General features: G+C 42.2%; 1 protein-coding gene across 6 annotated transcripts in view; it reads left to right on the forward strand.

The window, feature by feature from the left end:
* The window catches only part of TSTD2 (thiosulfate sulfurtransferase like domain containing 2), a 99777-nt gene that overhangs the window by 21131 nt on the left and 55451 nt on the right, over nucleotides 1-23195 (forward strand). For all 6 annotated transcript variants that reach the window (XR_004536673.1, XM_033917069.1, XM_033917060.1 and 3 more), the window contains exons 4-6: nucleotides 4494-4602; nucleotides 18093-18218; nucleotides 18445-18550. Coding sequence is in view for 5 of the 6 variants with exons in the window: in XM_033917069.1 (XP_033772960.1) it covers nucleotides 4494-4602; nucleotides 18093-18218; nucleotides 18445-18550 (341 nt within the window). In the remaining variant the exon portion in view is untranslated. The remainder of the gene's footprint in view (nucleotides 1-4493; nucleotides 4603-18092; nucleotides 18219-18444; nucleotides 18551-23195) is intronic.

The following is a 23195-nucleotide window of genomic DNA, read 5'->3' on the forward strand; positions in this document are numbered from 1 at the left end:
TTTTTATTCAAAAGACTTTAAAAAGGTGAGGAGTGGCCTAGTGGTAGAACTGCTGCCTCTGCACCCAGAGGTTGTAGGATCAAATCTCAGGGCTGCTCCTTGTGACCTTGCACAAGTCACTTAATTCTCCATTTTCCAAGGTAAAAAATAAGTACCTGTATAAATGTAAACCGCCGTTTTTGTCTCGGGACTCAGATTCAGTCCTGGATCACTCTGGCTTCCTGTTTGAGTCTGACAGTCACAAGGCTTCTCTGGTTCCTGAAGAAGGCGATGACCCTTGGATCCGCCACCTGTTGAAATCAGTTACTTTATTGATGATTCTATTAAAGAGCTGAAGCTTGAGGCTCCAACCTCCACTTCCCAGTGCACTGTCATGAGTGACTCCAACATTCAGACCTCCTTTGGATATTACTCCACTTACTTATGGCATGGCTGTTGAGTGCAAGGCTCTAATCTTCAAGGAGTATTCAGATGTGATTATTGCTACTCTCCTCCTGGCTAAGAAGCCATCTACTATAGTGGCCTATGCTAAAACTTGGAAGGCTTTTCAATTTGGTATATAAAGGACCAGGTAGAGCTGCTACAGGCTCCCAGGCTGGACTGGAGAAAGGTCTTGCAGTAGCCTCCCTAAAAGTGCAGGTTGCCAGGCTTTCCTATTTCCTGGTGCAGAGTCGCAAGGTTTTGCTGACTGCTTATCTGGATGTGACAAGATTCCTCAGAGGTGTGCTCGGGCTCAGGCCCTCGCTGCAACATCCTTTCCATTCCTGGCCCCTTATGAGCTGCTTGGAAATGCTTCCCTTTTGGATCTTATGGTCAAAACTAGACAGTTTTGTCAGGTTATAGATTTGGTTGATGTTTGGTGACTATCATCCTTTAGATAAAGACTATATGCATGTGACCTGTGCACATCCAACCATATCTAGAAATTACTACATTTTGGTCACTTTTTCCCTTTTTCCCTTGCGTGGCTAGTGTCGAGATAAGAACTTGTATAGACCATGCTATGGAATGGTTGGAGGTGCAAGGCATACAAATTGGGAACCTGCCTGATCAGTGGAGATTTCCTTTCTATTTGTACTGGGATCAGCGTTATATGTCTCACATACTTAAACGATGCGAACAATTTCTGGAGTTTAATGCCCTTTCCATTCCAAATCCGGTATTGTTATGGGAAACAGTCAAAGCAGTCCTTCGTGGGGAAACTATAGCATACATAGGTAGGAAGAAGAAAGAATATTCCAGGGAATTGTTATATTTACAGAGGCAAATAGATAACTGTAAACGTTGATGGATTAAAACTAGAAATCCGATTGATAAAGACCTTCAGGTAGCTCAAGTCGTACTCAATGTTAAACTTCATGAAAAAAATGATGTGGTCCCAACAATATCATAAATATCGATTTTATAGATACAACAATCGTACTGGTAAATTATTGGCTCGCTTAGTACACTCTTGGAAGGGCCCTCATTTTTGTAAAGTGATTTTACAAAATAAAACTTTCATTACGGATAGGGATCGCCTGACTAAGATTTTTCTTAATTATTTCCGGGAGTTCTACTCCAGAAAAATGCCTTCTAGTGCCTTAACATCTTACCTTTGTTCTATACGATTGTTTAAGCTTATGAAGGAGGAGGGCCACCTCCTTCACAGGACTATCATGGCCCGGGAAATTCAGATGGCTATTAAAAAATCTCTGCTTTCGAATGCTCCCAGACCCTACAGTCTCCCCTCTGAATTTTATATAATCATACAGGACCACATTGCTTTGTCTTTGGAGGCTTATTTTCCCAGGTCGTGTCTACCGGAAATTTCCCTGCTCGCGCTAATTGTGCCCATATAGTACTGATCCCCAAGCTAAATAGGAATCCGGCATTTGTGGATTCCTATTGGCCAATTTCCCTGATAAACTTAAATTTTTCTTGCAGGTGAGGTTGTTCTGGTACAAGGGCAGTGTAGGTATCTGGGAGTTGTGTTTGATTCCACATTGCCCTTTAAGGCTCAGATTAAGGATTTAATTTCTGGTGTGTTTTTCAAACTGCGTTGGTTATGTGATTATCTCTCTCAGGATAATTTTCGTTTGGTTGTCACGCTGTTGATAATCCCTCTGCTTGATTATTGTAACTATTTGGGTTTGCCCAAATGTGTTTTGCAGGCATTACAGCTAGCCCAAAATGCTGCAGCACATTTTATTGTTCATACCTCTAAATATGATCACATTATACCGATATTTCGTGAGCTTCATTGGTTGCCAGTTGACATGCATGTGGAGTTTAAAGTTCTCTGCTTGATCTTTAAAATGTTCCAGTCTAACTGTCCATTTAGCATTCATTCTTTGCTACAGTGGTATTGTCCTTTGCGTGAGACAGTTACAGTCCTCTAGCAAAATTTGTTTAGAAGTTCCGTCATTGGCTGTGGTGTGACTTTTGAGTAACTGGAAGTCGATGCTCTCTGTCCAGGGCCCAATGCTTTGGAATGCTCTTCCTTTATCTTTGCGCCAAACTAATATGCGTCTACATTTTAGAAAAGGGGTGAAGACTTTGTTGAATGCTTTATGATGTCAGTGTCTCCATCACGATGTCGCTGTCTCCAGTATCGAGTGAGTCGATACATGACGTGCAACATCCAGGTCTTCCAGCTTCGAGTGAGTCGATGTATACCAAACGCTACCGTGAGCAGTCTCTCTCTCTCAGTTTTGACAGGAACTGTCTCTTCTGAGGCATACCTCTATATTTAGGTCAACAATGCCTTGGTACCCTGCAACACCAATGGTACCATTAAATCTATCGGTAGTACAACTTGAAGATCATCAATTCTTCCAGCAATGTAAGGAAATTCTTCTTTAAGGAGAGGGTGGTGGATGCCTGGAGTGGGCTCCTGAGTGAGGTGGTGGAGAGGAAAATGGTGACAGAGTTAAAAAAAAGTGTGGGGTGAACACAGAGGCTCAAGAATCAGAAAATAATAGTAAATAGTGAAGAACTAAGGCCAGTACTGGGCAGATTTGCACGGTCTGGGTCTGTATATGGCTGTTTGGTTGAGGATGGGCTAGGGAGGGTGTAGATAGGCTGGAGTGAGCTTTGATGGAGACTTCAGTAGTTGGAACCTAAGCACAGTACCGGGCAGAGCTTTGGATTCTTGCCCAGAAATAGCTAAGATGAAGAAAAAAAAAATTTTTTTAGATTGAATCTGGATGGGCAGACTGGATGGACTGCTGTAATCTACTATGATATTGTGGCCCAATCTAAGTGAGTGAATCTCTACGAAGCCTTGTGGTACTAAATCTCACTCCTTTCCGGGATACAAATCCAGGTCCTGTCTTCAGAGCACGTCCTCCTCATGGACTTAGGACCATCACCGAAGGAGACATAGGTTTCCTTTTCAATTCTCTTCTTGGCATACCTTATAGCATCATACTCCTTTTGGAACTCCAGAATCTAAGCCTAGTGCTAAACTTTTCAATGTCCTGGGTTTTCATTAAATCCCTAAGGGATGTTGATCCTCCCACCATGTTGAATGACTGGGAGAATCCTCTGCTTATTCCACTTTCTAATATAGGATGCAGCCTGCCCTGGCTTTGATAAGCCTCAATTGCAGTGTCCAGCTCTCCTGGTGGAGTCTATTTTAAAAGTCTCATCGGGGCTTCACAACAAATGCAAATACTCCTCCAGATAATGAGTGCTCAGCTTTGATCTCAAGCTATTCCTAAAAACAACCCTCATTAGCCGTATCCTCAATTACAATTTCTATATGAACTTACACTCCAATGTCCAAGACCATTTCATAAATTTTTCTTGTTTGTGAAACAAACTAGTCAGTGTTGACTTCTAACAAGCCACGTGAAACATTGACAGGCATGAACTCCACTCACAAGCACTCTAGGCGCCAATGTTCTCAGATATCTCAGTCTTCTGCTTAGCAAAAGTTGACTCAGTGTTTTGACAGGCTTCCAGAGACCAACTTTGCCCAGTACAGGGTTTCGCGTGCTAGGCCCCTGTCTAGGCCAGCAGGTGACGTTAGCAGTGACTATCTTCGGACTGGGCATGTTCCCCTGGAAATGGGAAACCCCTTCAGGAATTATTAAAAAAGGGATGGTTAACAAGACTAAGAATGTTATAATGCCCCTGTATCGCTCCATAGTGCAAACTCATCTGGAGTATTGCGTTCAATTCTGGTCTCCTTATCTCAAGAAAGATATAATGGCACTAGAAAAGGTTCAAAGAAGAGCGACCAAGATGATAAAGGGGATGGAACTCCTCTCATATGAGGAAGGACTAAAAAGGTTAGGGCTCTTCAGCTTGGAAAAGAGACATCTGAATGGAGCTATGATTGAAGTCTACAAAATTCTGAATGGATTGATTTTTTACTCTTGACAGCTTTACTTGTTGCCTCTGGGCAAGGGAACAAGATCAGACTTAAGAACATATACTACATGGGTTCTCTCTTCTCAGGTCAATTTTTTTATGGTTTTTTTTTTCTTTCTCTTTTTTTTCCACAGTGGCCCAGGAGAGGTACTGTTATATTATTGTTATTGTGTAGTAGAGAATCCTCGGCAGATCTGTGCCTGGCAAAGAGCTTTGTGTGAACGCCTGCACCTCACTGGCAAGGTAAGACTTGTTGCTGTTATGTCTTTGATAGTCTGTCTGTATATATGATTTCTGTAGTGATAGTTAAATATAATGTAGCGCTATGCACATATGCAAAAGAGACTATCATTCCAGGTGATTTGCTACTCTTCAGTTTGTCAAATTGCCCCTTACATCTTTCAATGTTAGAGACTCATCAGCCCTGAATACCATTTCTGGAACTGGTATCTTCCCCACATCTTCCTTGGTGAAGACTGAAGCAAAAAATTCATTTAGGCCAGCTTTTATCAAGCTGCCCTAGAGGTTTTTTATCATGGGCCGACATAGTAAATGCTCCAATGCTCATAGAATTTCCATGAGCGTCAGGACACTTACTTCACTAGCTCCCGCTAAAAACCTCTAATACAGCTTGATAAAGGGGGTGGGGGGTAATCTCTCTGCTATGGCTTTGTCTTCCCTGAGTGCTCCTTTTTACCCCTCAGTCATCTAGCGGTCCAACTGATTCTTGTCCTGTTCTCCTTGCTTCTAATATACCTAAAAATTGAGTTACTATGTTTTTACCTCTGATACAATCTTCTTTTCAAGATCTAAGAATATAAGAATCGCCTCTGCTGAGACAGACCACAGGTCCATCATGCCCAGCAGTCCGCTCCCGCGGCGGCCCCCCAGGTCAATGACCTGTAAGTGATCTAATGCTCCAAGCATTTTGTACTGTATAGTAACCCTCTAATTGTACCCTTCAATCCCTTTTTCTTCAGGAACTCGTCCAATCCCATTTTGAAACCCAAAATCGTACTCTGCTCTACCACCTCTTCTGGAAGCGAATTCCAGGTGTCCACCACCCTCTGAGTGAAGAAGAACTTCCTAACATTTATTCTGAATCTGTCTCCCTTCAATTTTGAGTGCCCTCTAGTTTTTGTTGCCCCCGCCAGTCTGAAGAATCTGACCCTCTCTACCTTCTCCATGCCCGTCATAATCTTTAAGTTTCTATCATATCCCCTCTAAGTCTCCGCTTTTCCAGGGAAAAGAGCCCCAGCCTCTCAGCATAAGTTAGGTTCTCCATGCCCTTTATCATTTTTGTTGCTCTTCTCTGGACCCTCTTGAGTATCGCCATATCCTTTTTAAGGTACGGTGACCAGTATTGAACGCAGTACTCCAGATGCGGTCGCACCATTGCCCTATACAGCGGGAGGATAACTTCCTTGGTTCTGGTAGTGATATCTTTTTTGATAATGCCCAACATTCTGTTCGCCTTTTTTGAGGCCGCTGTGCATTGTGCCGCTGGTTTCATTGTTTTATCCACCAAAACCCCCAAGTCCTTTTCTAGGTTGCCTTCCCCCAATATCATCCCCCCCATTGTGTAGTTGTACATCGGGTTTCCTTTCCCTATGTGCATGACTTTACATTTCTCTACATTGAAGCCCATCTGCCATTTATTTGCCCACTCACTCAGTTTGTTCAGGTCCTTTTGGAGTTCTTTACATTCCTCAACAGATCTAACTGTACCGTGCCTGTGCAATACTATTGCCTTGGTGCTATTAGTCCATTTGCTGCTATGGAAACTTTGAAGAGTTGCAATTGACTTTTTGGTCCTATTTGTCTGTGGCTGTGTGTTGTGAGAATTTCATTAGTTGTGTTTGTGAGTGATTGATTTTGAATAACCTGATCCCTGATGCAGGCATCTTTTTGCCAAAACAAAAGCTATGTTGGGTCTTTTTGTCTGTGCCATTAGATGCTGGGTATTATAAACTTTATCCCAGGACAAGCAGGCAGCATATTCTTTACATGTGGGTGACGTCATCCACGGAGCCCCGTCACGGACAGCTTTTCAAGCAAACTTGATTGAAGATCTCAGGTTTGCTAGTGTTGCACCGCGCATGTGTGTGCTTTCCCGCTCATAGGGCACGTCTCCTCAATGTGGTCCTCAGTTCTTAGTTTTCTGCGGAGCCAGAAAGCCCTGTCTCTCTTCTCTGCGATCCTAAGTGCGTTTCTTGCACCGCGGCTTCTTTTCTTGTTTTTCTAGTCGGAAGTCGCTGTGCTCTGCTTCTTTATTGTCTTCAAAAAAAAGAAAAAGAAAAAAACTGAAATATAAATATTTTTCATTTTTTTTCTTCTTCGATCAGCGACCGGGGGATTCCGGTTTTTCCTTGGCCGCCCGGCCTCACGTGGCCGTGGCCCTCCTTCCTACCATATGTTCCGGCCTCTTACCGGGTTCAAGAAGTGCACGCAGTGCGGTCAGGTAATTTCCATCACCCGCACCGTTGGTGTATCCTTTGCATGGGTGTTGATCACCCTACGGACTCTTGCCCATGTTGTGCCACCCTTCAACCTCGGGGTTTTTGTTGGCGTCGGGCCAAGATTATGGACCTCTTCGCCATGGAAGCTGACAATACCTCGACCCCGGTCTCGGCCTCGACTTCTTCCTCGAGGCAGAGGTCTGAAAAGCAGCCCAGAGATTCTTCCCCGAGGCGGGGTAGGTCACCAGGCCCTCAGAGTAGTACAGGGTCCATCAAGCCTTCAGACCTCGTACTGTCTGACCCTAGTGCTCTCCTGTGCCGTCTCGGTCCCCGGACTGAGGGGCTCCGAGGTCGAAGACTCCCGCCTCCCTCCCTCATTGGCAGGTCTATTCTGCCAACAAAATTATAATATTATAGTTATTTTTCTTATGCTTTTCTTATGTATTTTAGTTTTTAATTAGTTCTTCCTTCTCCTAGATTTCTGCTATGTACTCTAGTCTTAATTATATGTGAACTGAGTCGAGCTCCACTGGGAGATGACCCGGTATATAAACAAATGATTAGATTAGACACACTATATTTAGATGAATGCTATTGAACACTCCTATAAATATTGACAAAATACAGTTAGCAATATAACAAACGGCTCTGAGAAAGGCATCAGGCCCTGATGGCTTTTGCATTGAATTTTATAAGATATTTAGGCAAGACATTGGACCATCTTTGGTATTTTATTTATTATTTGCATTTAATAACTGCGTTTTTCATGAAGAGATTCACCCAAAATAGTTTACAATACACTGAATAGTAACAATTGCATTGGTTGCCTTTCGAGGCACGTATTCTTTTAAGTTTGGCTGTCTTTGTTTTAAAGCTTTTTTTGGTTTAGCTCCGGGTTATCTAACCTCTCAATTTAATTTTTATAGATCATCTAAAAATACCTGTAATAATTTTATGTTTATGTACCCTTCAGTTAAGGCCTGTCATTACAAGAGATTTTTGAATAAGACACTTGCTTTTCAATTAGGGAAAACGAACTCTTGGTTAAGCCCGCTGATCTGTCAAATGGATTCTTATTGTGTTTTTAGAAAGTTTTTAAAAACTTATTTGTTTGATAAGTTTGTCAAATAATCATGCATTTTTATCTTATTATCATAAGAACATAAGAATTGCCGCTGCTGGATCAAATCAGTGGTCCTTCGTGCCCAGCAGTCTGCTCCCGTAGCGGCCCTAGGTCAAGGACCCGAGCCCTAACTGACTCCAGCCTTACCTAGCAGGAACTTGTCTAACTTTATCTTGAATCTCTGGAGGGTGTTTTCCCCTACGACAGCCTCTGAAAGATCGTTCCAGTTTTCCACCATTCTCTGGGTGAAAAAGAACTTCCTTATGTTTGAACACAATCTATCCCCTTTTAACTTTAGAGAGTACCCTCTCGTTCTCCCTACCTTGGAGAAGGTGAACAACCTGTCTTTATCTACTAAGTCTATTCCCTTCATTATCTTGAACGTTTCAATCATGTCCCCTCTCATTCTCCTCTTTTCAAGGGAGAAGAGGCCCAGTTTCTCTAATCTCTTGCTGTACGGCAACTCCTCCAGCCCCTTAACCATTTTAGTTGCTGTTCTCTGGACCCTTTTGAGTAGTACCGTGTCCTCCTTCAAGTACGGCGACCAGTGCTGGATGCAGTATTCCAGGTGAGGTCGCACCATGGCCTGGTATAGTGGCATGATAACCTTCTCCGATCTGTTTGTGATCCCCTTCTTAATCATTCCAAGCATTCTGTTCACCCTTTTCGCTGCCGCCGCGCATTGCACAGATGGCTTCATCGACTTGTCGACCAGTACTCCCAAGTCTCTTTCCTGGGGGGGTCTCTCAGAGTACTACACCAGACATCCTGTATTCGTGTACAAGATTTTTGTTACCGGCATGCATCACCTTACACTTATCCATGTTAAACTTCATTTGCCCTGTTACGGCACATTTCTCAAGCGTGTTTATGTTGCAGGTCTTCGCAATCCTCCTGCGTCTTCACTACTCTGAATAACTTCGTATTGTCTGCAAATTTAATCACCTCGTTTGTCGTTCCAATTTCCAGGTCGTTTATAAATATGTTGAAGAGCATGGGCCCAAGCACCAAACCCTGCGGCACTCCACTGGTGTCGCTTTTCCAGTCCGAGCATTGTCCATTTACCACCACTCTCTGTTTTCTATCCGCCAACCAGCTTTTGATCCACGTGAGTATTTTATCCTCAGTCCCATGGCTCGCAATTTTTCAAAGTAGTTGTTCATGTGGGACCTTGTCAAATGCCTTCTGAAAATCCAGATATACAATGTCGACCGGGTCACCTTTGTCTTTCTGCCTGTTAACTCCCTCGAAGAAGTGCAGCAAGTTTGTTAAGCAAGATCTTCCTTTGTATATGTCACTGACTGTACAGTTCTTCTTCTCTGTTAACATCCCCGGTACCTCATGGAGGGGCGGTATACAAGAATAAATTTATTATTTAAGTATTTTCCCTATCTGTCCTGGCAGGCTCACAATTTAACTGTGGTATCTGGGGCAATAGAGGGATTAGCACGCCTACTTCGGAAGGCTTTAAACTAGGTAAGTTGGGGGAGGGTTCATACATACATACCAGAGCAGCAAGGATCCGCCCTTGGGAAGCAAGTAAAACCCACACTTCTGAGCCTAAGGTACTTAGTATACACAAAAAAACAGGAGTCACACTAGCGGGGATAGGTATCTCATCACAAATTTGGAGAGCAATGTATGTTAATGCACACAGCTTGGGCAACAAAATCCTGGAACTAGAAACAGAGATAAGGAATGCTGACCTTGACATAGTAGCGATATCCGAGACCTGGTTCACAGACTCGCATGGGTGGGATATGGTTATACCAGGCTACAATCTACTTCGTCGAGACAGAGAGGGCAAATTTGGAGGGGGGGTAGCACTATACACTAAGGATAATATCAAAACTACCAAGATCACAGAAGTTAGATACACAGGGGAATCACTTTGGGTAAACCTGGCCAGAGGGAATGAAAAATGCCTTTACCTCGGTGTGATATACAGGCCTCCGAGACAACAGGAAGACAAAGACAAGGAATTGATTGAGGACATAGAGAACATCACTTTGCGCGGTGACACAGTACTGTTAGGAGACTTCAATATGCCAGATGCAGACTGGAACACCCTCTCCGCGACTACGAGTAGTAGCAGAAGAATATTAACCTCCATAAAGGGTACACAACTCAAACAAATGGTATTAGAGCCCACCAGGGAAAAGGCAATACTGGACCTGGTACTCACAAATGGAGACAGTGTCTCGGAAGTATCAGTGGGAGACACGCTGGCCTCCAGTGACCACAACATGGTATGGCTCAACCTCAGGAAAGGCTTCTCTAAATCAAACTCAGCAACGAGGGTCCTCAACTTTAGGGGCGCAGACTTCGACCACATGAGAGACTTTGTCCATCAGGAGCTGCAAAACCATGCAGAAACTGACAATCCGGAAACTTTGTGGTCAAATCTAAAATCCATTCTGAACGAAGCATCTAACCGCTACATAAATACAGTAAGCAAACGTCGGAGAAACAAAAACCCATAATGGTTCAGCAATGAAATTTCGGACCTCATTAAAAAGAAAAAAGAAGCATTTACACCTACAAACATCTTGGGAAAAAGGAGGCAAAAGAAGACTATCTGGCCAGATCTAAGGCTGTCAAAAAGGCAGTCAGGGAAGCCAAACTTCAAACAGAAGAAGATCTAGCACGGAATATTAAAAAGGGGGACAAATCCTTCTTCAGGTACATTAGCGACAGGAAGAGAAACAGAGATGGGATAGTACGCCTTAGGCAATCAGACGGAAACTACGCAGAATCTGATAATACCAAAGCAGAACTGCTAAACGAATACTTCTGCTCAGTATTCACCTGTGAAGCACCGGGAGCTGGTCCACAACTACAGATAAGAGACAGCCAAAATGACCTGTTTCATGATTACGAGTTTACACCCAGTAGCGTCTACCACGAACTTTCAAGACTCAAAGTAGATAAAGCCATGGGACCTGACAATCTACACCCCAGGGTACTCAGAGAGCTGAGTGAAGTTCTGGCTGAACCACTATCCGTGCTCTTCAATCTTTCCATGCGCACGGGAAAAGTACCCCTAGACTGGAAAACAGCTAACGTAATTCCACTCCTCAAAAAGGGCTGCAGAACAGAGACAGAAAATTACAGACCGGTGAGTCTTACATCCATAGTGTGCAAACTCATGGAAACACTGATCAAACAGAATCTTGACAAAATTCTAGACGAAGAAAATTTACGTGATCCACACCAACACGGATTTACCAGGGGAAGGTCCTGCCAAACTAATCTGATTGACTTCTTTGACTGGGTGACCAGTCATCTGGATGCCGGGGAGTCCCTGGACGTGATATATTTGGACTTCAGCAAAGCTTTTGATAGCGTCCCACACCGCAGGCTGTTGAACAAACTAAAATCGATGGGATTGGGGGAAACATTCACTACATGGGTAAAGGATTGGCTAGATGGTAGGATTCAAAGGGTGATGGTAAACGGTACCCCCTCCAAAACGTCAGCTGTGACGAGTGGAGTACCTCAGGGCTCCGTCTTAGGGCCGATTCTATTCAATTTATTCATAGGAGATTTGACCCAAGGGCTTAGAAAAAATATCACTGTTTGCCGACGACGCCAAACTATGCAACATAGTAGGCAAAAGCAGTGTGCCTGACTTTATGACGCAGGACCTACGGCAGTTGGAACAGTGGTCATCAACTTGGCAGCTAAGCTTCAATGCTAAAAAATGTAAAGTAATGCACCTAGGCAAAAAAAATCCACACAGAACTTACACACTAAATGGTGAAACCTTGTCCAGGACCACAATAGAACGTGATTTAGGAGTGATCATTAGCGATGATATGAAGGCTGCCAATCAGGTGGAGAAGGCTTCGTCCAGGGCAAGACAAATGATGGGCTGCATCCGTAGGGGTTTTGTCAGCAGAAAACCTGAAGTCATAATGCCACTGTACAGATCCATGGTGAGACCTCATCCGATATCCGAGTATTGTGTTCAATTCTGGAGACCACACTACCGGAAAGATGTGTTGAGAATTGAATCGGTTCAGCGAATGGCTACCAGGATGGTCTTGGGGCTCAGGGATCTCACGTATGAAGAAAGACTAAAAAAACTGCGGATGTACTCACTGGAGGAGCGAAGAGAGAGGGGGGACATGATTGAGACCTTTAAGTATATCACGGGGCGTATAGAGATGAAAGATGATATCTTCAGTCTTACAGGGCCCTCGATTACCAGAGGACGCTCGCTGAAAATCAGGGGAGGGAAATTTCAAGGTGATGCTAGAAAGTACTTCTTCACCGAAAGGGTGGTCGATCATTGGAACGAGCTGCCTCAGCAGGTGATTGAGGCCAACAGCGTGTCAGATTTTAAGAGAAAATGGGATATTCACATGGGATCAATAGGGGAGTAAAAGTCAGGGAGTGGGTCATTGGCATGGGCAGACTCGATAGGCTATAGCCCTTTTCTGCCGTCAATTTCTATGTTTCTATGTTAGTTGACTTGCCCGGAGTCACAGGGAGCAGGCTGGGATCAAACTCACAACTTTAGGGTACTAAGGCAGCAGTTCTAATCACTAAAGCCCTCCCTCCCTCTTTATTTAGTGACATCATAATATACAGAAATTTACCAGACTCGCTACAGATAGCTCAGATAGTGATTTTGAAAATTGATAAGGACCCTATAGATCCAGCTTCCTATTGTCCTGTTTCGTTATTAAACATTTTAGCAAATAGGCTTGCCCATATGTTGCCATCTTTGGTTCATGAGTCACAGGTAGGATTTTTGAGGGGGCAGATCAGTGATGAAGAACATAAGAATAATTTTGACATCTATGGAGTGGGTTCAGCAGCTGGATTTACCCTCTTTAATCATAAGTTTTTTAAAGCAGAAAAAGCCTTTTACTGTGATTTGTGGGACTTTTTATTCGCTGTTTTACAGAAATGTAGTATAGATCATGAACGTGAATGGGGTACTATCAAGTCTCTAACATATGAAGAGGAACATGTCGAGGAGGCCCACTTTCTCCATTACTATTTGTTCTTGGTACAGTGTGACATAGTGGTTAGAGCTACAGCCTCAGCACTTTAAGGTTGTGGGTTCAAACCCCATGCTGCTCCCTGTGACCCTGGACAAGTCACCTACAGTACATTACAAAAGTGAATGGAGAAAGATCAGAAGAATGGTCAGCATCAAGTGGAATACCCCAAGGCTCACTACTCTCCCCAATACTTTTCAAAGTACTAATGTCAACATTAGGACACTTCTTAGACAAGAATGACCTCGTTTCTCCTATATACATGATGTTACAATATGCATTCCATTCTACAAGAAAGAAATACGATTAACAAATCAGTAGAGGATGTCACTCATCCAGTTGCCGATTAGGCTGACAACATGAAACTAAAACTAAATAAAGAAAAAATCTCCCAAATTTGTAGTGGTAAGCCCATGATAATAATAATAATAATTTATTTTCTTGTATACCGCCCTACCAGTAGTTCTAGGCGGTTCACAACAGGAAAAAGCTGAGACATTTCAGCACATGATATAATTTCAAAACACACAAATTTTATATACAGTAAAATCTTGGATTGCAAGTAACATGGTTTGCAAGTGTTTTGCAAGAAGCAAAACATTTTATTAAATTTTAACTTGATATACAAGCAATGTCTTGCAATACAAGTGCATACATTATACACACATCACAACTGAGCCGATGGTTCTTCTCTCTCTGATCCTGCGGGAGTGTAGTGACTGTTCTAAACAAGCAAAGTCATGCAATATGAGTACATACAGTATACACACGCCACATCATTACAACTGAGCCGATGGTTCTTCTCTCTCTGATGCTGCAGGAGTGTAGTGACTGTTCTAAACAAGCAAAGTCATGCAATATGAGTACATACAGTATACACACGTCACATCATTACAACTGAGCCGATGGTTCTTCTCTCTCTGATGCTGCAGGAGTGTAGTGACAGTTCTAAACAAGCAAAGTCTTGCAATATGAGTACATACAGTATACACACGTCACATCATTACAACTGAGCCGATGATTCTTCTCTCTCTGACGCTGCGGGAGTGTAGTGACCATTCTAAACAACCAAAGTCTTGCAATACGAGTACATACACGTGTCATATCATCACAACTGAGCCAATGGTTCTTCTCTCTTTGACGCTGCGGGAGTATAGTGACCGTTCTAAATTAGTGAGGTCTTGCAATACAAGTACGTATAACATTTTGTATTAAAGATTTTGGGTTGTGGAATAAATCGTCTGAGTTTCCATTATTTCCTATAGGGAAATTCGCTTTGATATACGAGTGCTTTGGATTACAAGCTATGCTTCTGAAACGAATTATGCTCGCAAACCAAGGTTTGACTGTATTGATGTAGTGTTACATAATAAAATATTACAAACAGTTAAAAGATTAAAACATATTAAAAAGAATAAAAACCGAAACATATCATTGCAATATCAAAAACAGCAATCTTGTTTGTCAAATAAATGGGTTTTTAATGTTTTCCTAAAGGTAAGGTAAGAGTAAGATTGAACAATCATTGGATTTAACCAGGAGTTCATCTTCCCTGCCTAATAGGCCTAGGTCCTGTCCAAGAAAGTCTTATAACAGGCCTTTGGGGTAGGGAAGACAAACTTACCTGAATTTCTCATATCTTTTGTTGAATAGGAGAGTTTCAAATAGGAAGTCAAATATGAGGGCAATAATCCGAAAAGCGCCTTATAACAGAAGCACCCAAACTTGAAAGACACTCTGGCCCCAAAAGGCAGCCAATGCAGTTTGGTATAAAAAGGACTAACATGGTCGTATTTTTTAAGATCAAAAATCAGGCGAACTGCAACATTCTGTAGCAAACGAAGTCTTAATAGAATTTTTTTGAGTAACCCCAAATAAACTATATTACAATAGTCCGAAGTAGATAATACTGTAGATTGGACCAGTAATCGAAAGGATTCTCTATCAAAAAGCTTTTTAATGGTTCTTAATTTCCAACTAACACGTGGAGGGGCATAATCGAAAGGGAGTCTAAGTCCGTTTACGTCCATCTCGCAAGTCGTCCAAAGTTAAAAAGAGCCTAAGACAAATTTTCGAAAGAGACGTCCAACTTTTATTTACATTTGAAAATCGTCTAATTATACATCCTGCCGATCTGATCGTCCAAGCCGCTAAATCGTTCATCTTTATAACATATTTCCGTCCAACTTTCCATCCAAGTCCAAAACACCTAGAACAGGCCCCGTTGGACGTAGGAGGGGTCTGCAAAGTGATGGATTGAACACCCAGACATGCCACCTAAATAGTGGGATACCTTACAGGACACTTCTGTGAACTTCACAAAAAGGGTGCCAAGGCTTCTCCTCCCTACAGCTCCCTTATAGGTCATGATGAGCCCCCCAAACCACCTCCAGAATCCGAGTCTAGACCCACTTATCTACCACCCCAATAGCCCTTATGGCTTCAGGAGCCACTTATATGCCAGTAAAAAAGGGTTTTGGGGGTGTATAGGGGAGTGCACAAGTATCATTGCAGTGATTACAGGGGCTCATGGGCATGGATCCTCTTCTCTATGGGTCCCTAACCCACCCCCAAGACGACTTAAGCTGCCTCTGGGCTGGACGACTAGGCTTTCCTATGCCAGGCGGCCAGGTGATGATGGTCTGGAGGCTGAAATTTAAAGTTGTGAATAAAATTTGTATGGGGGTGGGGGAGGGTTGGTGATCACTGGGGTAGTGTGTGGGGGTCTGTGTTATGTGTTTGAAGTGCTTATTTGGTGAGTTTAGGTAGGTTTTTGTGACTAGACCATGTTTTACATGGTCTAAGTCACAACGTCCAAGTTCCGTCGATCCTGGGCTGTATAACTTTCGGTTATATACGCTGTATGACTAAGTCTAAGCCAGCCCAACTCCCGCCCAATTCCCGCCCTCGACACTCCTCCCAAAACGCCACGTTTAGCTTTGGACGTTAAGCAGCACTATGAAGGCCTAGGTCGTTTAGAGATATGTCCAAAACCTGTTTTTATTTTCGGCGCTTGGTCGTTTTTGAGAAATGTTCGTCCAAGTGCTGACTTAGGCCAGTTTTTGGACGTTTTTCTCTTTCGATTATGAGCCCCATAGCTTTTTTAAATTAATAAATCTTTGTTTCCTAAAAGTTAGATTACGATCCAACGTAATCCCCAGGACTTTCAGATTTGACGCTATCTCAAAACTTTGACCCTTCAGTTAGATGTTTGTATCTTGAATTTTTTTGTTAGGACTTGCCAGGAAAAAATCTAGTTTTTTCAGGATTAAGCTTCAGCTTGACCTGTAGCATCCATAATTCTACCTTTTCCAAGATATTAGAAATTTGGGTAATTAATTCATTGGAAATGTTCTTACAAGGAAGCAATATTGAGATGTCATCAGCATAAATATAAAACACCACTTGTAAACTTTGAAGTAGATGCGCCAAGGACACTAAATAAATGTTAAACAATGTAGGAGATAAAGGAGAACCCTGTGGTACTCACCCACCCAAAATCACTGACGATGACACTCCAATATCACTGCATAACACTCAGGGCAGGATTAATTCGTCGAGGGCCCCTAGACACACAAGTGCACTGGGCCCACTGCCCTGCCCCTCCCCACCATGCGCCCAGGCGGAAACAGGAAGCTGCATCAGAGGGAAGCTTTGGGCAAGCAGCACCGCTTGCAAAATTACGGTTCCCGTTTTCTTTCTTACCTGCGTTTCTTGCTTGTCTTATTTTCCGTCGATGGGGGGGGGACACCCGCATTGCTGATCGGAGTGGGGGCCCGCATTGCCAATCGATGTTGGAGGGGCCCATCGCCGTTTGGAAAAAACAATGTTGATGCCCTCCTTCATCGGGCCCCCTGACCATTTCGGGCCCTAAGCACATGCCTACTGGGCCTATTGGTTAATCCTGCCCTGATAACACTCCATTGAAACTGGAATCAGAACTGAGAATACTAGGAATTATATTAAACAACAACCTATGCCGGGAGGAACAAACATGAACATTAACCAAGAAAACATTCACAACATTGAGAAAACCGAGATGAATTCAGCATTGTTTCGATAAAGAAAACTTTGAGATCTTGGTTCAGTCACTGATACTATCCCAACTAGGTTACTGCAATGTCTTTTATGAAGGATGCAAAGAAAATATATGAAAAAACAACAAACCATTCAAAATGTAGCAGGTAGACTTATATTCTCAGCAACTAAATTTGGCTAAGTGACATCCCTGTACCTCAAACTACACATGCTCCCCTTTGAATCAAGTTGTATTTTTAAACTATGTTCACTGAAGACTACATGTTAAATTTAATAGAAATACCACCCAGTGACAAATACACCTGATCAGCAACCATAAGAGAATAAGATTCCCAAATACTAGAGGCATCAAATACAAAACTATTCACTCTACAACCTTTCCACACCTGGCATCAAAATGGTGGAATTCTTTACCAGCACAATTAAGGAACACTCTCTCCTTCTAAAACTTTCATAAAAGCCTAAAAACCTATCTATTTGGAAAATATCTTTCTCCCACCCACAAACAGTCTACTACTACCAAGAGAAATCAAACAAGACACAAACCACCACTCCCATCTTAATAGATGATCATCCTCTCTACATATCTATCACCCCACAAACCAGGAAAGTGACACTCATACCAAACCCATAATGTCAAGATTACAACAGATATGGCCAATCTTCTCTCCAAACCACATGCCTAATCATATGCCTACACAAACCAAGTTTTAACACACTGCATCTGTTGGATTTGTTATTCTGTAAGATATGTGGTTGTTATCTAATAATAAACAAAAGATTAACCATAAAAAATTTATGGATTCCAAATTCCTTCTTTTCCCATCCATAAATTTGTTTTCTCCCTGGAACACTGAGAAACTTCTCAAGGATTCATGGCTGTAAGATAGTGTTAAAAAGACATGGAACTGACACAAAACTGGCTACATGTTGGGGTTTGAATGGGAACCTGTGGCTTTTCTTGGTTTCTGATCCCAGCACATTCTGGTACCTGTAGCCATGCCTTTTTAATTTTAAACCAATTTTTCCTGTAACAATAATGTATCGGGAGAAGTTGTCAGAGAAACCAGACTGGGCTAATGTCTTCCTCTCTTTGTTCAGGTACGAATTGCCACAGAAGGGATTAATGGAACAATTGGTGGGAGCAAAATAGCTACCACCCTTTATATTGAAGCAGTGCTTTCTCATCCACTGTTTAAAAGCAATTTGTGCAGAGAGGATTTCAAGGTAAGATGTATTTTATAATTTATGTATTTACTTATCCAAAATATTTATAGCCTGCATTATCCACACTACTTAGCTGTACCACCTTAGTAGGAAAGCACTGTCATTTTAGTATGATAAGAAGATACTGTTTCCCTCCCCAACTTTTAGACAAGTACCTCTTGGTTTTGTATTATGGGTGCAAAAAACGGGGTTTTTTTAATTGCTGATTTTGATTTCCATTTGACAGACCAGTGAAGGAGGAGCTCACTGCTTTCCAGACCTTCGGATTGGTGTATTCCAGGAGATAGTACCCATGGGAATTAATTCAGATCACATTTCCTACAAAGAGACAGGTACGTAAATTTAGATGTCTCTCAATGTACAGTAATGTAATCTTATGCTTGATGGTGAGAGCTCTGAATGAATTTAATGCATCACTACTGTCCTTGGGTTGGTTATTAAAAAAAATGTTAAAGGTCTCTTTATTATGGTATTTAACCACTTACAAAGCGTTTGACCTTCAATATCCAAAAGTTATAGATACACATATAGGTCAGTTAAACAGTAAGAGAGTAAAAGAACCAAGTATTTGTAGGTAGGACCCCAGAAAGATAATGCAGCAGTAAAAACATACATAATAAACAAGCCCTCCAGGTCAAACAAATGACTTCTCTTTTTATTTCCAGTTTTCCCCTTCTTTACTCCAACTCACTCCCAATCCCTCTTTCAAGCAGAACAAAATATGACAATCATTCCCAGTATTCAATAGTCCCTCTCTGTTTATACAAGGTAGCTATTATTCCAGACAGCGATAATAGGACAACTTTTAAGTAAACCTAGATTCAAAAGGACTTGTGTCTTCTCCTATTTAGCCAACATTCTATGATGCTGTACAAGCAGCCATTCCATTTAATTGATATATCACAGTTGAAAGAGCCACTTCACTGGGGAAAAAATCATATATTTCTTGTGACTAGCTACGTGTAACTTGGCTGTACAAAAACTATAATTGACCAAGACCTGCTGAGCCAAGGTCAATATGGCTGCTAAGAAAGCAAATTGAATGTTAGGAATTATCAGGAAAGGAATGGAAAACAAAGATGAAAATGTTATAATGCCTTTGTATCGCTCTATGATATGGCCTCACCTCGAATACCGTGTGCAGTTCTGGTCACCATATCTCAAAAAAGATATAGCGGAATTAGAAAAGATACAGAGAAGAGTGACAAAAATGATAAAAGGGATGGGACAACTTCCCTATGAGGAAAGACTAAAGCGGCTAGAGCTCTTTAACTTGGAGAAGATACAGCTCAGGGATGATATGATAGAGGTCTATAAAATAATGAGTGGAGTGGAAAGGGTAGATATGAATCGCATGTTCACTCTTTTCAAAAGTACTAGGACTAGGGGACTGTGATGAAGCTACTAAGTAGTAGATTTAAATCAAACCTGAGAAAATATTTCTTCACACAATGTGTAATTAAACTCTGAAATTCATTGCCAGGGAATGTGGTGAAATCAGCAGGGTTTAAAAAAGGTTTGGATGATTTCCTGAAAGAGAAGTCCATAGGCCATTATTGAGATGGCTTGGGAAAATCTACTGCTTATTCCTAGGATAAGCAGCATAAAATCTGTTTTACTAGTTGGGAATCTAGCTAGGTACTTGGGTACCTGGGTTGACCACTGCTGGAAACAGGATACTGAACTTGATGAACATAAGAACATAAGCCGGGTCTTGCCGCCAGTCTACCGTGAGAACTGATAGTTCGCCATTACTAAGATAAGTAAAAGAATTGGAGGAATGATATAAAATTTAAATTAAATAGACCGGTGAGGAGTGCACCACTTGAATCTCCCCGTGATTACACTTCGGTGGGACGGAGGAGTGGTGGTTCTGAGGTCTATTAAACAGACTATAAAATTATTGAAAACATTTATTAAGGTGACAAGATGTTTACTGAGCAACTTAGAAACCATTTATTTATATATTGATGCTTCTAGGCCCAGCACCAGCACTAACTTCCCCACCAAGGAGCCTTTGAGCCCACATGCTCATGAAGACCCTATTGGTATTGCCCAATGCATATACAGTACTTATGCATCAGAAGGAATTAGTGCTGATGCTGGGCCTGGTCCTTTCCTGTTGCTGACGGAGGCCCGGACTCAGAGATACAGCAATGTGGAAGACGGCAGAGGGAGAGAAATGAGATGAGCTCAAGTCTGGAAATACTACTACTATTTATCATTTCTATAGCGCTACTCAAACAAAATAGGATCTCAGACATCCAATAGTAAAGATCTCTTCAAACTAGTTAATTCACTCTTTGACATTAGCCACCACAAAAGATCCCCCTCCTCACAACTACCATCAGCAGAGACCTTTGCATCTCACTTCAATACTAAAATCATCCTCCTCAGATCCTCCTTCCAACACTCACCACCCATACCCCCCATCTCCCCCTCTCCACCCTACACGGACTCATCACCAGCAGACATGTCCTGGAGCCACTTTGAAACCCCCAGTTGGACCCAGTTTCTAAAGCTGTACAACAAATATGCCAACTCTTACTGCCGCCTGGACAACTGCCCGCCTATCATTATGAAAGTGGCTCCCGCTCTCTTCAAAGCCATGCTGTTTGACTGGATTTTTTCATGCATGATGCTTCACACAGCTTTAGAACCACTATCATAGAGTTGTCTTTTTGTCATTTACACCATACTTCATTGTACCCTATCATCCATAGGACCCCTGAAGAAGACATTTTGTCGAAATGTGGACCATGTTGGGTCCTGCGCTATGTGGAATGTTTTAATGTGCATTTGGAACTTTGAGTCTTTCATTAAAGTCCATTTCAGGATCATCGTCGCTCCACAGTGTTTTTTTGATTTCTCTTGGACTTTCTTCTCTGTGGATTCCTGGGGTCAATTCTCTTTGGCTTGACTGGATTTCTCAACAGATGACAAGCAGCGAATTCCTAAATGATCTCGGCCACATCCTCATCACTCCCACCCTGAAGAACCACAAAGATCCCATCTCCTCAGCCTCCAACTACAGACCAGTTGCCAACATCCCCTTCTTCACCAAGCTGATGGAAGGTATAGTAAACTACGTGCTGACAACCTACCTGGAAAAGTTTCTAATACTACACGAGTATCAATCAGGATTCCGCACTAACCACAGCACAGAAACCACCTTTGCCTTCATCATGGACCACATCTCCCACACCCTTAGCACAGAGAGCCAGGCAGTAATACTCCAATTCGACCTGAGCAGTACATTTGACCTCATAGATCACGATATACTCCTCAGCTGCCTAGACACCATCGGAATCTTGGGCCACGTACTCAACTGGTTCAAGGGATTCCTGAAAAGCAGATCAAGTCATTAGCGAACAAACCCATTCACAATCTTGGTCCAACCCTTGTGGCGTCCCTCAAGGTTCCCCTCTCTCCCCAACATTCTCCCCAACATTCTTCACTAGGCCATACTCTTTCTAAACTGAACCTCAAATCCTACATCTATGCTGATGACATCACAATCATTATCCCCATCTCAACCCTTTCAACCGAATCCAAACTCCTCATCTCTTCAGTCATAGACCAGGTTACACATTGGACAAAAAACTTCAAACTTAAACTAAACCCTGAAAAAACAAATTGGCCTTCCCACCAAACAGAGCCATTGAACCCTCAATTGACCTAAACGGAACAAAATTCATCTTTAACCCCACAATAAAAATCATAGGATTCACCCTCGACCAACATCTGACACTTGAGGCCCATACCAACGTTCTAATCAAAAAATGCTTTAACATACTGTGGAAACTACGCACACTAAAGCCTTTCTTCGACTTCACATCATTCAGATTACTAGTTCAATCCCTCATCCTAGGATCTCTAGATTACTGCAACATCATTTACCTTGGATTCCACAAGAAATCCATCAAGAAACTGAGGTTAATCCAAAACATGGTGGTACGTTTGATCTTTGGCCTGAAAAATTCGACCATATCACTCCCTTATTTCAAGAAACTTCATTGGCTTCCGATCGAGGCAAGAATCATATTCAAATTCGGCTGCCTATGCTACAAAACACTATTCGGCACTGCTCCAACCTATCTCCTGAGCCACTTATCCCTACAAGAGAAACCCCACCTATCCCAAAGACCTTTATTTTTCACATTCCCTACGCCAAGAGGCTGTCATTTCAAGAGATTCCTGAACCGAACTCTAGCCTTTTAAGCAGGAATATGGAACAACACCCTAAGCGGCCTCCTCCTGAACTCTCAGTCATACCACTCATTTAGAAAATCACTAAAAACCAACCTATTCGACAAATACTTCTAACAGCCCGAGCCCCAGTTCCAATCATGCTCCCTTCCCAGCTCTTCCCCCCCCCCACCCCACTTCCTAAACTACACACTCTCCCCACACCTGAAAAAAATTCCCCCAGTTTTCATAATCCCCTCGATTCGCTCAATTCCACGCCAATCCCAATGCATATCCTCTGCTTGCTTGCTCCCACCCTAATCCAATGAATCATTCAAAGATGTCTCTCTTTATCCTTTACCGTTTCTCTCTTATTGCTTTAAGCTCTACTTGTTTGTTCCCTCTCTAATCAAATGCTGTAATATCTATGCCTAACTATTTGCACAGTAAGCTCACTGTACACTGTTACTATTGTACACTGTCTTGAACTGAAAAGGTATGACTGGATATAAATAAACTAAACCTTAAGTTTATATACCGCATCCTGTCCACAGAAGTGGAGCTTGGCATGGTTTGCAAGAACTTAAAATATAAGAAGAGAAAGGAAAAGGTTTATATGAGCTTATATATAGAATGGAAGAGTAAGGGGGAAAATAGAATTACATGTTAGAGAAGAGCCAAGTTTTCAGTTGCTTGCGGAATAGTTGGAGAGAGCCCAGGTTCCGCAACGGGATAGTAAGGTCGTTCCAGAGACCTGTGATTTTGAAGAGAATAATAATAATAATAACT

The sequence above is a fragment of the Geotrypetes seraphini genome, chromosome 1 (genome assembly GCF_902459505.1).
Source record: "Geotrypetes seraphini chromosome 1, aGeoSer1.1, whole genome shotgun sequence".
In the NCBI taxonomy this organism is placed as follows: domain Eukaryota; kingdom Metazoa; phylum Chordata; class Amphibia; order Gymnophiona; family Dermophiidae; genus Geotrypetes; species Geotrypetes seraphini.